At 42.5% G+C, this 18,005-nt stretch overlaps 1 protein-coding gene across 2 annotated transcripts in view; it reads left to right on the top strand.

Annotated features, from left to right (window-relative positions):
* The window catches only part of TM9SF2 (transmembrane 9 superfamily member 2), a 70,961-nt gene extending 53,523 nt beyond the window's left edge, over positions 1-17,438 (top strand). The window contains exons 13-18 of one of the 2 annotated variants that reach the window (XM_051850483.3): positions 1,520-1,679; positions 5,051-5,202; positions 6,140-6,251; positions 12,210-12,381; positions 15,232-15,318; positions 17,135-17,438. In XM_051850483.3, coding sequence (XP_051706443.1) covers positions 1,520-1,679; positions 5,051-5,202; positions 6,140-6,251; positions 12,210-12,381; positions 15,232-15,299 — 664 coding nt within the window. In that variant the 3' untranslated portion in view covers positions 15,300-15,318; positions 17,135-17,438. Of the gene's footprint in view, positions 1-1,519; positions 1,680-5,050; positions 5,203-6,139; positions 6,252-12,209; positions 12,382-15,231; positions 15,916-17,134 lie in introns of those variants that run through there. The other variant, XM_008260141.5, reaches the window with a different exon arrangement.
* Positions 17,439-18,005: the final 567 nt, after the last annotated feature.

Here is an 18,005-nt window from a genome sequence, read left to right as displayed (position 1 = left end):
GTTCTTCTCTCTGTGTTACTCTGCCTTTCAAATAAATAAATCTTTAAATAAAATGAATGCTGGGAAAATACATAAAATCCCATTTTTTCCCCTCACACATACAGGTTGGGCATTATGGCTCAGCAGACTAAATTGCTACTTGGTACACCTTTATCCTGTATTGGAGTGCCGTAGTCTGATCCTGCTTCCTGAGAGGCCACAGATCATGCCAAGTAGTTGGGACCCTGCCACCCATTTGGGAAACCCAGGTGGAGTTCCTGGTGCCTGGCTTCAGCCTGGCTCAGCCCCAGCTTCTGCAGGCATTTGCGGGGTGAACCAGCAGTATGTGATCTCTATCTTTTTCTGTAGCTCTTCTTTCAAATACAGTAAAAACAAATAAATAAGCATTTAACAAAAGCAACCTAATGTGGGAGCAGGCATTTGGCATAGTGATTAAGTTGCCGTAAGTCCAGGCTCTGCTCTCCATTCCAGCCTCCTGCTATTGTGCACCATGGGAGGTAGTGGTGATGGCTCGAGTGGTTAGATCCCTGCCACCCATGTAGGGTCCTGATCAATGTTTAGCTGACATTTGGGAAGTAAACCAGATCTCTTGCTCTCGCGGTCCCCATCTTTCAAATACATCCATCCATACACACATACTACATGTAATAGGCATGGCTGTGGGATGGGAATACAAAAGAGTATCTTTGTGATCTCAGGTTGTTCTTAGTGTCCAGATCGAAGGGGAAAAAATAAGCATTTTCAAGAGGGGGCTGCATATAAAAGTGATGTACTTGATACAGCTATGGTTTTTAAAAGGTAGAATAAAGAGTGAAAGGAAAGTACACACTTTTCTGGTGTTTGGGTTTCAAAAAGCCACACACTAGAATAGGATATTTACAAGGCGTTAGTAACTGGAGTGTATAGATAACTCACATACATGACTTTGGGAAAGACTTGCAACCAACTGAGAAGTGAGCAGAGAATGTAACTAGCAAGTCAGAGAAGGTAAAACCTGAGCAGCCGGCCAGCACCAGGTGCTCACTGCTGTTGTCAGTAGGAGACAGGTGCACAGACAACAAGTGTGAATGAAAGTGTGATGAAAATATTTAAAGAGGTGACATTGGTAGGCTGCTGGTGGGATTTTAGATCAGATGAATACAAGCTGAAGAGCAGTTTGGCAGTTTTTAGTCAGTTTTTAGTCACATACCGTTTCTTTAGTTCTGTATAGAGGTTGAATATCCTTTATCCAAAATACATGGAACCAGGAGTGCTTCAGGGTTCAGAGTTGCGGATTTTGGAGTACTTGTATAGACTTCAGCTGTTGAGCACCCCTAAAATACGGAGTCCAGAAAGCTCCAGAATTTGAAGTAAACCTTTAGAAAGTCGTAGCTCTCAAAAGCTTTCAGATTTTGAAGCATTTTTAGGTCTCATGTTTTTACGTTAAGGAGGTACAACCTGTATCCTGGAAACAGTTAATTCTGCAATACTGGTTCTGCTTTTGCTCTTAACTCTGGTTTTATTCTGTTGTGTCATTCAGGATTGTGTTTGCCGACTTCTTCCTGATGAACCTGATTCTCTGGGGAGAGGGGTCTTCAGCAGCCATTCCATTCGGGACGCTGGTTGCCATCTTGGCCCTCTGGTTCTGCATTTCTGTGCCTCTGACGTTTATTGGTGCATACTTTGGTTTTAAGAAGAATGTAAGTTTATAGCTGTGGAAATTGCATATCCCCCTGAAGGATACCATGAAAGTACCTGAAGAATGTAAACTTGTCCTGTAGGATCTCAGTTTCACAGAAGATTCTTAAAGCAGGGGTGGGCGCTGTGGCCCAGGCTTGTAAGCTGCTGCCCGGGATGCTCGTGTCCTGTGTCGGAGTGTGACCTCTGCTTCTGACCAAGCTTCCTGCTGCCGATGCCGTGCTGGGAAGCGGTGGATGACGGCTTACGTGGCTCAAGTGCTTGCGACCCTGCTATGCACATGGGGGACTCAGACGGAGTTCCCGTCTCCTGGCTTCAGCCTTGCCCAGCCCTGGTTGTTGCAGGCATTTGGGGAGTGAACCCAAATGAAAGATGTCTCTTCCCTCCTCCTTCCTACACTCCCTGTTTTCCTTTCTGTCAGTCTGCCTTTCAAATAAAAACAAACTTACTAAAATAGTATTTAGGAATGTGTTAGAGCTTAATGAGTAAAGCTGCTGCCTGAAACGCTGCCACCCCATGTGGGCAGTGGTTCACATTCTGTCTGCTCCACTTCCAGTCCAGCTCCTACTCACGTGCCTGGGAAAGCAGCAGATGATGACCCAGTTCCTTGGGCCCCTGCATCCACGTGGGAGACCCAAATGAAGCTCCTGGCTTTGGCCTGGCCCAGCCCCCGTCATTGTGGCCATCTGGAGACAGAACCAGCAGATGCTCTGTCTCTGACTCTCCCTCTTTCTCTCTATAACTCTGCTTTCAAATAAATAAAATGAATCTAAAAAAAAAAAACTTAAAATTTTTTAAGTAAAGGAATAATAAAATTGACAGAAAAGCTGATATAAACTAATGCAAGCTTAGAACTTTTGAGTTTAAATATACTGGTATTTTTATTACTTTTAAACCTAAAAACATGCTCATTTTTTCCTTAGCACGATCACTGATTCTATTGCACAGTACTGAATTAGGGTAGCAAAGAATGTAAATTAGGAAGTGAAGCTGTAGAAGTGACTATAAATTAAGAATACCTTTTTTTGATATGTAACTATGAAATTTTATACACTTACCTACTAATATTTGAGTTTAAGGAAGGTTATAATCAGGGCTCTGTTCCTCCTCCCTTTTTTGCTTCTTGCCTCTCCCTCCCTCCAGCCTTTTGTCTCCACTTCTGCACCCCCTGTCCACCCTCAGACTAATAGGAGAATGAGGATGTCTTCTTACATCTCGTCGGGTTTTTTTTTTTTTTTTTTTTTTGACAGGCAGAGTTAGTGAGAGAGAGAGACAGAGAGGAAGGTCTTCCTTTTTCCGTTGGTTCACCCCCAAAATGGCCACTGCAGCCGGCGCACTGTGCCAATCCAAAGCCAGGAACCAGGTGCTTCCTCCTGGTCTCCCATATGGGTGCAGGGCCCAAGCACTTGGGCCATCCTCCACTGCCTTCCCGGGCCACAGCAGAGAGCTGAACTGGAAGAGGAGCAACTGGGGCAGAATCCGGTGCCCCAACTGGGACTAGAACCCAGTGTGTTGGCACCGCAGGCGGAGGATTAGCCAAGTGAGCCACTGCGCTGGCCTAAAGATTTATTTTGTTTATTTGAAAGACAGTCAGAGAGAGCGGTAGAGACAGAGGACTTCTATCCGCTGATTTACTCCCCAGGTGGCTGCAATGGCCAGAGCTGGGCCAATCCAAAGCCAGGATCCAGGAGCTTCCTCCAGGTCTCCCACATGGGCACATGGGCCCAAGGACTTAGGCCATTCTCAGCCGCCCTCCCAGGCCACAGCAGAGAGCTGGATCGGAAGAGAAACAGCCGGACTAGAACTGGCACCCATGTGGGATACTGGCGCTTCGGGCCAGGACTTTAACCTGCTGCGTTGGAACGCCAGCTCCCCCCCCCGACCCCCTCCCCGGCCAGCCTTTTTAAATTTATTTATTTGAAAGAGTCACAGAGAAAGGTCTTCCATCCCCTGGTTCACTCCCCAGATGAGAGTATGCTTCTATAACTGTACTGTCCCTGCTCTTCTGTGGAAATAGTTGACAAGGGTAAAAGCAACACAGCTGGTGCCAGCCTTAGGACACTGTGGGTTTAGCCACCACCTTCGTTGCCAGCATCCCATGTGAGCACCGGTTTGAGTCCTGCCTGTTCCACTTCCAATCCGGCTCCCTGTTAATGCACCTGGGAAAGCAGGAGATGATGGCCCACTGCTTGAGTCCCTGCCACCTACATGGGAGACAGGAGTGGAGTTCACGAGTCCTGCTTCCACCTGGCCCAGCTCTGGCTGTTGCACCCATTTGTGGAGTGAACCAGCAGATGGAAGATCCTCCCTCCCCTGCCCCCTCTGTCTGTAACTCTACCTTTCAAATAATAAATACACCTTTAAAAAGAAAGAAGCAGTCCAGCCTATGTTAGTGCACTGTGTGCAACACACCTGGTGCACCTTGGCCAAAACGGTCATCGCTTCTTCCTCTCCACGGCACACCTGGTGCCAGGCTACTAAAGGATTTTTTGGTTGTGTGGCATTTAATTTATGATTTTAAATTTATATATCATAAATGGTAAGATATTTGAATTTTTTATATTATACAGATCAAGTACTTAAAATTATAAAAATACACTACTTAAAAGTACAAATTTTGGAGAATGATACAGTGACTGTATACCTGTATGTGTGTCCCTCTGTAAAATAATTAGTCCACGAAAATATGATGTCAATAAAAATGCCAAGTTTTATATTTTTATTTATCATCACCAAATTATAGAGGGATTTTTTTTAACTTCTTGGCAAGAAAATTTCTGAATATGTACCTTTCGCCTCTCATGTAGCTATGTCGAGGTACTTTGATTTCTGCTGTATCATGAAGGGTGAATAATACAGAAATTAGCAGCACCTTATGGTCATTTTAATCCTCATCCAGCCATTCATTGTCATCTTTGTCTTTTCTAAGTCCTAGTAAAATTGAGCAATTTTAATAAACATGACATTACTCATTTCCACATAAAAATACATTGATAGATTTCAGAACTAGCTGATTTCTTGCAGTATTTCTTGCAGTAAGTAGTTAAAATGAAAAAACTTAACTATACTCTTTCTTAAACTGTCATTTTCCAAGTACTGTATTACTTCCTGTGTATTTCTTATTCTGTCTAAAGCCATTAGTTAGTGGATAACTGCTGGAGACAGTTGACTCATTCCAGTAGAAACACTGAGCATTGTACCTGATAGTGTCTGGGTCATTGCTTCTAAATACAAATTTCAGTTTGATGACTTAAATAGATTTTCATTGCCATTAGTGTCAGCATGGAAGCTGAGCAAAAGCAGACAAATAGTCTTGTATAGAGAATAATTTTCAAATAGACTTAGGAGTCCCTTCTTTCTTTCTTTACTGAAGGCCATTGAACACCCAGTCCGGACAAATCAGATTCCGCGTCAGATTCCTGAGCAGTCCTTCTACACGAAGCCCTTACCTGGTATTATCATGGGCGGGATTTTGCCCTTTGGCTGCATCTTCATACAGCTCTTCTTCATCCTGAATAGTATTTGGTAAGCTAAGGACAAAATCTCCTACTCTCATTACCGTTGTGTATAAAATTCACTTTTCATTTACTTAAATGGATTATGATTTGTGTCTTACAAATGGATGCACCTCTCCAACAATCAGAGATCTTAAGAAACAAAAGATTATTTTATCTTTTCTAGTTAGGAAAAAGAAGCATAGTGATAAAAGATGGATATTAATTGGGTGCTTAATAATTCCTACTTTTATTTCTTACTATTTTAATTTCTTACTACTTAATTCGCAGAACTCTGTTTAGGAAAATGAAAATGGGGCTTTGGAGATGCAGCCAGGTGACAGAAAATTAGCCTAAGTCTCTCCAAGCCTCTGTTCTGAAATAACTGCTCTGTGCTGCTCAGGAGAGAGGTGCCCTGAGGGCTTGCTGGGGACGCGTGGAGAAGGCTTCAGCTAGATGACTGTCTTTTCCAGCCCCCTTTATTCTCTGAGCTCCTTTGCACATTGCAAAGCTCGTAATTTTGAGCCACTTTGTTACTGTGTACGTGTATGTTTGCGTGCCACGACCATTATTTCATCACATTGATATGTCCCAGTACGAAGGTTTGATGTAGGATTTATTAAGTTAGAACTGAATCTGAGATTGTTAGCCATTAGAACCTATTTTCCTTTGCAGTTAGTTTATCTTTGCCTTTTCATTGTTTATCAAATACATATGACTCACAATATTTGATCGAGTAAGAGTTGCAAGTTCTACCTGAGCAGGAAGGTTAAGTCCAATGCCATTACCATCCTCTTCCTCCTCTTCCTCCTCCTGCCATCACCATTTAAACCCATGAAAATTCTTCTTGTGTGGTTAGTTGGTAGGAAAAGCAAACCTTTCCAGTTCAAGAAAACAAAAAAAAATGTGTCATTTATTGTGTCAGAGAGAAGGTATTTGTCGTTGCATCTTGACATTTTTGATTACAGGTCACACCAGATGTATTACATGTTTGGCTTCCTCTTCCTGGTGTTTATCATTTTGGTTATTACATGCTCTGAAGCAACTATACTTCTTTGTTATTTCCACCTGTGTGCAGAGGTATGTATTAGTAATATTTGTTAATTCACAGACTTCTTATAGCTTTTACAGATTGCATCTGGAATACTATTGATTGAATAATTTCTGGAGATACATGTTTATTATGCTAGCAGTTGACCTATATTCCTAAATCATATGTGGTCCTCTTTCGGACTGAATTATGATCAAATCTCAGTTCAGTGTATTTATTTAGAGCTTTCTGTTAAAGGCTTCAAAATGTCTGCTTCCTTAGCATAGCATGTTGTGCTGAATTTTCACTGTTGAAATTATGTCTGGCTTAAAAACTAATATTCTTCTTAAAATTTCTAACCTCTGAAAATTTATTAAAAAGAAGCACCTTAAGTGGGAGGATTCTAGAAAATGTTTCAGTGATTAATTATAGTTATATTCATGGCAGCATCAAAATGATGATATCGTAAACTAGATAGAATTGATTTTTGAAGACTTAAATTGTGTTAAATCCATTCTTTTAAAATTACTTTCTATAGAAGAGATAAAATCTTTTAAAATGGGTATTTTTTAAAAGTTGAGGTTAATTTCATATGACATAAAGGTAACCATTTAAAAGTAAAAAGCCACTGCCTCATACTGCATTTATAATATTGTGCAACCCCTACCTCTATTGAATTTCAAAAGAATTCTCAAATAATACCCCATACCCTTTAAGCAGGATATTCCCCATTGCTGTCTTCCCCCAAAGTCTGGCAGCCACTGGTCTGCTTCCTGGGTGCTTACTGTAGATGAGATGATACAATACATGGCCTTTTGTGTCTGGCTTCTTGCCCTGAATGTTTTCAGGGTTCTTCATGCTGTAGTGCACTGTATCACTCCTTTTTGTGATTGTGTTAAACAGTATGCATCTGTTGACAGACATGGATTCTTTCTACTTTATGGCTATTGTAAAGAATGGCTACTGTGCACATTCACTTTCAAGTATTTCTTACAGGACATGTTTTCAGTTCTTCTGAGTATATACCTAGGAGTGGAATTGCTGAATCATTTGATAATTCTTAACTTTTTGAAGAATCACCAAACTGTTTTCTGCAGTGGGTGTACTGTTTTACATTACACCATCAGTATACAGAGATTCCAGCTTCTCCAGAGTCCTGCCAACACCTATAACACTTACTCTGTTTTTGTTATTATTATTTTAACATCCTACAGGGTGTTAAGTGGTATCTCATTTTGGTTTTCATTTTCCATTGACCCATGATGTTGAGCATCTCTTTTTGTGGTTGTTGGCAGCTTGTATGTCTTTGGAAAAATGTCTGTTCAAGTCCTTTCCCCATTTTTAAGTGGATTGATTATCTTTTTGTGGAGTTATAAGAGTTCTTTATATATTCTGAATATTAGACCTTTATCAGACACATGATTTACACACATTTTTTCCCACTCTGCCCTTTGTTTTCACTTCCTTAATGTCCTTTGCACAAAAGTTTTTAATTTTGATGAAGTTTATTTTTCTGTCTCTTGCGCTTTTGGTGTCATATTCTGAGAATTCTTTGCCAAATTGGATTGTGAAGATTTACTCAATGTTTTCTTCTAAGATTTATAGTCTTAGTGTCATATATTTAAGTCACTGATCTATTTGCAATTAATTTTTTTAAAACGATGAGATGAGGATCCAACTTTTAAAAAATTTTTTAGTTTATTTCAAAACAGAAACAGACACGGCGATTGTCCATTCATTGGTTCACTCCTCAAGTTCACACAGCAGCTGGGGCTAGGCCAGGCCAAAGCCAGGAGCCTGAAGCTCTGTCAGGGTCCTCATGTAGGAATTAGGGACCTAGATACTTGGGCTGTTACCCGCTACCTCTTAGAACATGCAGTGCATTAGCAGGAACCCAGAATTTAAGTGAAGCCAGGTCTTTAACCCAGGCACTGCAGTATGGGCTGAGGACAGCCTAAAGCAGAGCCAAATGCCTACCCCAAGCTGTGTTGTGCTGCATGTGGGTATCTGGAATGTTCCAGGACAACTTGTTGAAAAAAAAACTCTTCTTTCTTCATTGAATGATCTTAGCTGCTTTGCCCAAAAGATTGGACAGTTTATGGATTCTCAATGCCGTTTCAGTTGTCTGTTTTCCTTATGCCAGTACCGTGTTGTACTGCTTACCGTAGCTCTGTAAGAAGTTTTGAGGCAGGCGCTGCAGCTCACCAGGCTAATCCTCCACCTTACAGCACTGACACCCCGGGTTCTAGTTCTAGTTGGGGCACCGGATTCTGTCCCGGTCGCTCCTCTTCCAGTCTAGCTCTCTGCTGTGGCCCGGGAGTGCAGTGGAGGATGGCCCAAGTGCTTGGGCCCTGCACCCGCATGGGAGACCAGGAGGAAATACCTGGCTTCTGGCTTCGGATCAGCGCGGTGCACCGGTCGCAGTGGCCATTGAGGGGTGAACCAATGGAAAAAAGGAAGACCTTTCTCTCTGTCTCTCTTTCTCACTGTCCACTCTGCCTGTCAAAAAACAAATAAATAAATAAATAAAATAGAAGTTTTGAAATAGAGAAAGAGGAGTCCTCCAGTTTTTTTCTTCAAGATTATTTTGGCCCTTCAGAGTCCCTTGCAGTCTCATATGAATTTGAGGGTTGGCTTTGCTGTTTCTGTAAAATAAAAAATCTTTAGAAATTTGATAGGGAGTATATTGAATCTGAAGATTGCTTTGGAGAGTTGTCTAAGCCAGCTTTATGCTTAAAGTATATGAGGAAACTAACTTTATAAAGAGGAAAAGTTTATTCAACTCACTGGCAAGACGGTGCAGCCTTGTTGGTCTGGCATCAAGTGAGCAAGGAGTGATGGTGGCAGATGGCAGTGGTAGAGCTAGTAGAGGAACAATCCTTTATGGCAATCCAGCAAGCAGAGAAAATGGATGGATATGACTGTAGTTTTTATGACCCAACTTTCAAGAACTAACTTCTGAGGGCACACCCCCAGGGACCTAAGAACCTCCCACTAGGCCCACCTTCTAAACAGCATGATTGGATGAAGTTTCTGCTTCTTAATGCTAGTGGTGGTTTGGAGAATTAAAGTCCCACATGAGTTTTGTAGCCAAATCATGTTCAAACCTTAGCAAGCCAAAGAAAATCTGTTTTAAAATAATTATCTTTAATAAAAGATCATTGTGGCATAGCAGGTAAAGCTGCAGTCTGGGATGCTAGCATCACATATGGGTGCTGGTTTGAGACCCTGCTGTTCCATTTCTATCCAACTCCCTGCTAATGTGCCTGGGAAGGCAGTGGAGGATGGCCCAAGTATTTGGGCTCCTGTATCCATGTGAGAGACCCGGAGGAAGTTCCTGGCTCCTGACTTCCACCTGGTACAGCCCCAACAGTTGTGGCCATTTGGGGCGTGAGCTGGCGAATGGAAGATTTCTCTCTCTCTCTCTGTAGCTCTGCCTTTCAAATAAATAAATAAAGATTTGAAAGGCAGAGTTAGAGAGAGAGAGAGAGAGATATCGATCGATCTTCCCTTTTATTCCCCAGATGGCTGTAATGGCTAGGTCTAGGCCAGGAACTCCATATAGATCTCCCACATGTGGCAGGGGCCCAAGTACTTTGGCCATCTTTCACTGCCTTCCTAGGCACATTAGTAGAGAAATGGGAGGCCAGCATTGTGAAGTAGCGGGTAAAGCTGCCACCTGAAGCGCTGGCATCCCATATGGGCGCCTGTTCCAGCCCTTGCTGCTCCACTTCTGATCCAGCTCTCTGCTATGGTCTGGGAAAGCAGTGGAGGATGACCCAAGTGCTTGGGCCCCTGCACTCCTGTGGGAGACCTGGAAGAAGCTCCAGGCTCCTGGCTTCAGATTGGCCCAGCTCCAGTGATTGTGGCCATTTAGGAGTGAGCCATTAGATGGAAAACCTCTCTCTCTCTTTCTGCCTCTGCCTCTCTGTAACTCTGCCTTTCAAATAAATAAATAAATCTTTAATAAAAAAGAAAAAGAGAAGTGGATCAGAAACAGAGTAGCCGAGACCTGAATCAGTGCTCATATGGGATTCCAGTATCACAAGTATTGGTTTAACCCACTGTGCCACAATGCTGGCCCCTGCATATTGCCATCTTAAAGATACTGTCTTCCAATCTAAGAACATGAGATGTTTTTCTATTTGTTTATGTCTTTGGTAATTTCAACATGTTTTAATAGTTTTCAATATACAGGTATTTCACTCCTATATGAAATTTATTCCAAGGTATTTGGTTTTTGAATACTGTGTTAAATGAACTGTTTCCTTTTTTCCTTTTTTTTTTTTTTGTAATTTCCTTTTTGAGTTGTTTATTTCTATAATACAAAAACACAACTGGGGCCAGCGCTGTGGCACAGTAAGTTAATCCTCCACCTGTTGCACCGGCATCCCATATGGGCGCCGGTTCTAGTCCCAGTTGCTCCTCTTCCAGTCCAGCTCTCTGCTGTGGCCTGGGAAAGCAATAGAAGATGGCCCAAGTGCTTGGGCCCCTGCACCCCCATGGGAGACCAGGAAGAAGCACCTGGTTCCTGGCTTCGGATCGGCACAGCTCTGGGCGTTGTTGCCATTTGGGGAGTGAACCAACAGAAGGAAGACCTCTCTCACTGTCTGTAACACTCTCTCTATCTCTCTCACTGTCTAACTCTGCCTAGCCAAAAAACAAAAAAAAAAGATTTTTGTATGTTGATTTTTTTTCTTAAGATTTATTTATTATTTGAAACTTAGAATTACAGAGAAGGAGAGGCAGAGAAAGAGATCTTCCATCCAATGGTTTGCTCCCCAAATGGCCACAATGGCTGGGTCTGGGCCAGGCCAAAACCAGGAGACAGGAACTTTATCCAGGTCTCCCACATGGGTGCAGGGGCCCAAGGACTTGGGCCACCTTCCACTGCTTTCCTAGGCACATTAGCAGGGAGCTGGATTGGAAGTGGAGCAACCAGGACTCGAAACTGGCCCCCATATGGGATGCCAGCTTTATCTGCTGTGCTACAGTGCCAGCCCCAGTATGTTGATCTTCTACCCTGAGACTTTGCTGAATTCACTTTTTTTTTTTTTTTTTTTTGGACAGGCAGAGTGGACAGTGAGAGAGAGAAAGACAGAGAGAAAGGTCTTCCTTTGCCGTTGGTTCATCCTCCAATGGCCGCTGCGGCCGGCGCAGCATGCTGATCCGATGGCAGGGGCCAGGTACTTATCCTGGTCTCCCATGGGGTGCAGGGCCCAAGCACTTGGGCCATCCTCCACTGCACTCCCGGGCCACAGCAGAGAGCTGGCCTGGAAGAGGGGCAACCGGGACAGAATCCGGCGCCCCGACCAGGACTAGAACCCAGTGTGCCGGCGCTGCAAGGTGGAGGATTAGCCTAGTGAGCCGCGGCGCCAGCCTGAATTCACTTATTAGCGTTTGATAGCTTTTTGTGTATATGGATTCTATAGCATTTTCTAGTCTTGATTTTTAAAAAACATTTATTTTTCACATATTCCAGAAAGTAGGAGAGACAGTATTCTCTCTTAAAAGATCTGCTAAGTTATAAGCCACTTGTGTAAACGCCAAGAAGAACTGTTTTTGTAGCCTACCTTGTTAGGTTAGTAATAACTGATAATGAATTTCAACCAGGCCTTAAAAGAATTATCTTTTTTTCTAGTATAGGGTTGACTGAACTTTAATAGAAGTAATTTTGAACCACTTGAGTAAGCTGTTTGTACATTGCTTTTCTTTGGAAGACATACGTTGAAGTATAATCTAATGCATTCTTAGTCCTAAGCTGTTTAATATTTTTGCACATGCCATAGCCAATCTTCAGCTCCATGAAACGTAAGGGTTTGCTTCTTAGCACCTTTAGTGAGGTGAGAAATGGGCAAAGTTCAGAAGATAGACTAGAACTGGTAGCAAAAACTAGGTTTTAGGGACTGTTTTGCTGAACTGTGTTTGCTTTGTGGAGTTACTTATTTAGCTCCATGTTACCTAATCATTGAAAAGTGATTCCTGTTCTTTTTCACTTTTCTACCTAGGATTATCATTGGCAGTGGCGCTCCTTCCTCACCAGTGGGTTTACTGCCGTTTATTTCTTAATATATGCAATACACTACTTCTTCTCCAAACTGCAGATCACGGGGACAGCAAGTACAATTCTGTACTTTGGTTATACCATGATAATGGTTTTGATCTTCTTTCTTTTTACAGGTAAGAACTTAAAAGGTTGTTCTTAGAAAACTTTTAGATAATTTATCAATGTTTTCCCTTCACAGTACCCATAAAAGTTTCTGTTATTCAGTACTTCTCTTTTTAACTTTCAGCACAGCTAAGCATAGTGGGTTATTTTCACAACAACTCCAAACTGATACCTTCTTATCTAAGTCAGTTCATGTTACAAAACAAAAATAATTATTCTGTAACATGAGAAAAAAAGGTGTCCAGGGTTAGTATGTACATGGTATCCCATGGAGTTGCCAGGGTGGTGGTAGGTGTTTTTTCTCATCTTAAGATACACTGACTCGTCATCTGGAAATCCTTCCTAACCACTAGATTATTTAAACATATTTATGTTTTCACCATTCCTTTTCAAAATAACCCCAACCGCTTTCCAAGTCTTACTGATGGCCCTTTTGAGTGTCCCAAAGGTACGTTTTTATGCCCTGCACACAGATGGTGCCCCTCCCAAAGCCAATCCTTGGTGTGTGTACAATGTCAGGTTGTGGGTGATAGTGCCTATCACGTCCCAAATGGTCATCCTCACGTGGCCTCCTGATGTAGACAGTCTCCTGCGATGCTTTTCTGTATAGTGATTTGACATAACAAGAAAGACCACTGGGGCTTTAAACATGAGCATTTCACAAGGTGTGTCTTCCCTTTACCTCTATCTGGTGTATTTTTCAGGCCACTGCTGGGAAAAAATGGTGTGCCTCAGTTTAATTTTTAAATATGTTAGGCAGTTTTACAATTTAGTGTGCATTCTTATGCAAAACAAAATCTCTGCATTTGTTTATTAAACCTAGATAGGGTTTTTTGTATTTTTTTAAAGACTTAAATATTTGAAAGTTTTGAAAGGCAGAATTACAGAGAAAGATGGAGGGAGATAATCTTGTATCTACTCTCCAAATGGCTGGTTCACTCCCCAAATGGCTACCAAGGCCAGGGTCACCAAGGTTCCAGGCTGGTCAAAGCCAGGAACCTGGAATTCTGTCTGGTCTCCTGCATGGATTACAGGGGTCCAAGCACGTGGCTATCTTCTGCTGCTTTCTCAGGCACATTAGCAGGGAGCTGGATAAGAAGTAGAGCAGCAGGGATTTGAAGCAGCACTTGTATGGAATGCCAGTGTTAGAGGCAGTGGCTTAACCTACTGTGCCACACACTGGCCCCTAGACACACTATACTTTAAAGAGTACTTTATTTGGGGGCTGGCACTGTGGTGTAGCGGGTAAAGCCGCTGTCTGCAGTGCTGGCATCCCATATGGGCACTGGTTCTAGTCCCGGCTGCTCCACTTCTAATCCAGCTCTCTGCTATGGCGTGGGAAAGCAATGGAAGATGGCCCAAGTGCTTGGGTCCCTGCACTTGCATGGGAGACCCAGCCTAGTACTCAGCTGTTGTGGCCATTTGGGGAGTGAACCAGCAGATGGAAGACCCTTTCTCTGTTTCTCTCTCTCTCTCTCTCTCTCTCTCTCTGCCTCTGCAACTCTGCCTTTCAAATAAATAAAGAAAAAAAAAAGCACTACATTTGAATTTGAGTCCCAGCCTTGCTTACCCAGCTGTGTGGCCATATGACAGTCACCTGATCTGTTTTTGAGGCTCGTTTTGAGCACACTAAAGGGGTGTCACTGTCTAAGATTCAGGTTTTTGGACTCCAAACTGATGAAATAGCTAAGAATCTAGACATACTTTTTTTGATTATCTCCTTCAAAAACAGTCTGAGGCAACTGCAGCAGATACATTTCTGTTTAATAAGATGACTAAATGGGCTTGGAGATGCCAGTGGACATGTCCAGGATGATACACACACTTGCGGGTGGTGCTGCTCTTTGTCCTCTGGTACTGTGCTGTGTCTGGTCTTTAGCTGGGCGTGTCTTTGCTATTGACCTAATTCTGCTTGTTACATTTTATAGAAATAATTTGGGTTCACTCTCTCTCTGTCTCTACTTCTCTCTGTAACTCCGTCTTTAAAATAAATAAAATAAATCTTTAAAAAATAATAATAATTTGGGCTCAGCTTTGTGTCGCTGTGGGTTAACCACAGTTTGCAATGCCAGCATCCCATATTGTGCCAGTTTGAGCCCCAGCTGCTTCACTTCATATCCAGCTCCCTGCTGTTGCACCCGAGAAAGCAGTGCAATGTGGCCCAAGTGCGTGGGCCCTTGCTACCCAAGTCAGAGACCAGGATGGAATTTCAAGCTCCTAGCTTTGGCCTGGCCCTGGCCCAGGCCCAGGCCCAGCCCCAGCCCTTACAACCATTTGGAGAGTGAACCAACTGATTACATGTCTCTCTTTCTCTCCCTCCCTACCCATCACTCTGCCTTTCAGATAAATAAATAATACATCATTTTTTTAAAAATATTTTTGTTTATTCTGTGAATCTGGCATCTATATAGAATATCCATATTGTGCCCTAAAAAATTTTAATAACTTCCATTTTTTGATAAAATATTCTTAAAAAGGAAAGCTGGCGATCTTTTCATTTTTTTAATTCAGTCTTCAGCACATAGTAAGGATAATTAGGTATACTACAGAAAACTTAGCCGCCAGTAAAAATTCCGTCGGTTTCTCTAAGAAATGTGATTTCTTTGGGTAGTTGTTTTTTGGGTATCTTTTCTTTCTTTCTTTTCACCCTTCCTCCCTCCTTCCCTCCCTCCCCTTCCCTCCCTCCTTTCGTTTCTTTCTTTCTTTTTAAAAAGCTTATGGATCTGTGATGTGTTCCTGGCAGGTAAACATTTATGGTTTTGAGGCTTTAAAGGAACAATTCATTTTTTAAGTCTATATTTTGGTGTAGATTATGAAGCTTCCTTTGAAATGGGATTTACTTTTTGTATTTTCTTTTATAGGAACAATTGGCTTCTTTGCATGCTTTTGGTTTGTTACCAAAATATACAGCGTGGTGAAGGTTGACTGAAGAAACCCAGTGTGTCCAGGTACACAGAAATAAATTAAATTCTTCATCAACAAAGACCTGTTTTTGTGACTACCTTGAGTTTATCAGACTTATTGGCCTAGTGATCCTTCAGAAACAACACGATTCCAAATGCACCTCTTCCTATACACCTGTGCCCACAAAACGTGTTTTCGACACTAAAGCATTTGTATTGTGATTTGATTACGTATATATTCCGTTGTTCTCAGTCTGAGCAAATTTAAATATTATGTGCATTTGTAAATACAATAGCTATAAAATTTTCAGTACTTCTGGCAGAATAGAGGAGGCCATATTAAATAATACTGACGAAATGCAGGACAGTTCATTGTAAATAGGATTTTCTAGGCTCGGTAGGTGGAAAGAATTATTTTTCTTTGAAGGAAATAACTTTTTATCATGGTAATTTTGAAGGATGATTCCTATGATGTGTTCTTTGGGAATGTGGCTTTTAAAAATCTTGTATTGGTTGTAACTGTTCATATCTTTCTTTTCTGTGTTGACTTCATTATTCCCATGGTATTGGCCTTTTAAACTATGTGCCTCTGAGTCTATCAATTTATAAATTTGTTATCTTAATAAATACTGTAAAAACGTCTTCATTGCATCATTACCTGTTCTATGTTCAAGGAGTTTCTGTAAATACAAATCTGTTTAGAAAGGCTGTTTTTTAATGAATTACACTGTTTTATCAGATTTTACTGAATTCTGTTAATGTAACACTTTCTGAGTTTTAATCTAAATGAGATTTCGGTTTTATGAGCTTTGTGAGAAGTCTAAGCTTTTTCACTGTGAGGGAGTATAATTAACTTTTGTTGCACCTATCTAGTGATAGAGATGGTGTGAGTCCAGTAATCAGTGTGGGCCGTACTACATTGTTACGAAGGATTTTATACTTTTTTGTTGTTTTCCAAAATACAGTATTTTTTACCTTTTTAGAGTTGGATTTTATGATCTATACATTAGCAATAACTAGCAAGTCTTCATCTTTATCATTATGCTGTTTTAGTTTGGATTTTGCAAACGGTTTTCTCTCTTAGACTTAAGAAAGGACTGTCTTTCACATTCATGTAATTGAACTCCATTTATATGGAATATAGAAATTTGAGGTGATTCAGAAATCTAGTTGGCTTACAGCTATGAGAATACTCGTTTGTGCTTTAGGGGTTTACTGCCTGCTGCTTTGAAAGTTAATCAGGTACTGTCATTAAACTCACAGCTAAAATGACTGGCTATCACCTTACATGATGTTGCTGGGTTCTTACTGCATAATTTTTTCACATTTCATTTTTTTAAAAAAACTGACCTGTTGGTTTAGAAGAGTAAAGGAGCTCTAGTTATTTTTAACCTCTCACATAGAGGATTTACAATAGAAAGTTCCTTTCAGATCTCTTACATACAGTGTATTTAGTTTTTATATGTAGTTCTGGTAAGGTACCATTGAGATAGGCTGGTTGACTAAACAAAATTTCATTTGCAAAAAAAAAAATAAACCAAAAACACGGGGCTGGGTGTTTAGCGTGGTGGTTACTAAGAGGCTGCCTGGGGTGCCCCATTCCTTATGGGAGGCCGAGTTTGCGTGCGGCTGCACTCCCACTTGTCCCTGCTGCTGTGCACCTGGGAAACAGCAGGCAGTGGCTCAGGAGGATGTGTTCTTGTCCTGCCCGTTGTGGCTGTGTGGGGATGAGCCAGGGAGCAGCTGGCAGCCCACTTGTTTGTCTGTCTCTCCATCTCTGCCCCTGAAAAACAGAATTTTTCAGGCGTTGGGCTAGTTTTGTTGGTCAAATTAAGTTTCTTCGGTTTTATTTTTTCTTCAGTGAAGCAGCCAGCTTGGGGCCATGAAGCCGCTGCTTGGGAGGCCCCCATGCCATGTGGAGCGCCTGGGCTGGAGGCCGCCTCTGCTCCCAGCCAGCTTCCTCCCAGTGTGCCTGTGACGCGGCGGGTGATGCCGGAGCGCCGGGTCCCTGCTGCCCTGTGGGAGACCTGCATGGGGTTCCTGGCCTCTGGCTTCGGCCCTGCCCGGCCCTGGCCGTTGCAGACATTGGGTCCCAGGGATAGAGGCCCTTTCTCTGTGTCTCTGTCATCTGCCTTTCAAATAAAATAAAAATTTCGAATGACCGACTTCCTGTTTTGATATCAGTTCTGTTTTGCTTTCTACTTGGAATTAACCGTAAGTCACACTTAGACAGTGGAGGGCCAGTTGAGGAAAATGAAGTGAAAGTATCAAAGGAAAAGACTGAGGAGGGGGACAGCAGAGGAGGGAGACTGACAAGGACGACGAGGAGGGCAGCGGAGACGGCACTGCGTTGAGCACATTCTCCCACGGAGGGCGCTCTGCTCGCAGCAGGTGCCCGTGGTCAGGTTGAGCCACGAGTCTGAGCTGTTGAGAAGAAAGGGGCGTGTGGTCGAAGACTGGAAACCGTAACGGAGGCTTTTTCCTGCCGGGGAAGCGTTCGAGCCCTTTTGTCAGCCCAGGTCACTTCCAGAGCTGAGGCATTTGGCGGCAGTGGAGGCGTTTCGCCTGCAGCATCTCTGCCCGACGCATCAGGAAGGTGTCCTGGCCTTCAGGCAGCTTCCTGGCTGCCCAGGGCCTCCCACCTCTGCCCCCGCTGTGCCTTTACCCCAGGCTTGCTTACAACCTGGCTGTCCCGTGTCTGTTCCTTACTCACTTCTGTGTGCTCACATCCT

Source organism: Oryctolagus cuniculus, chromosome 9 (genome assembly GCF_051225735.1).
Source record: "Oryctolagus cuniculus isolate XC-2025 breed Fujian yellow rabbit chromosome 9, ASM5122573v1, whole genome shotgun sequence".
Taxonomy (NCBI): domain Eukaryota; kingdom Metazoa; phylum Chordata; class Mammalia; order Lagomorpha; family Leporidae; genus Oryctolagus; species Oryctolagus cuniculus.
Note: the sequence above shows the minus strand (reverse complement) of the source record. Positions and strands in the feature narration are given on the sequence as shown.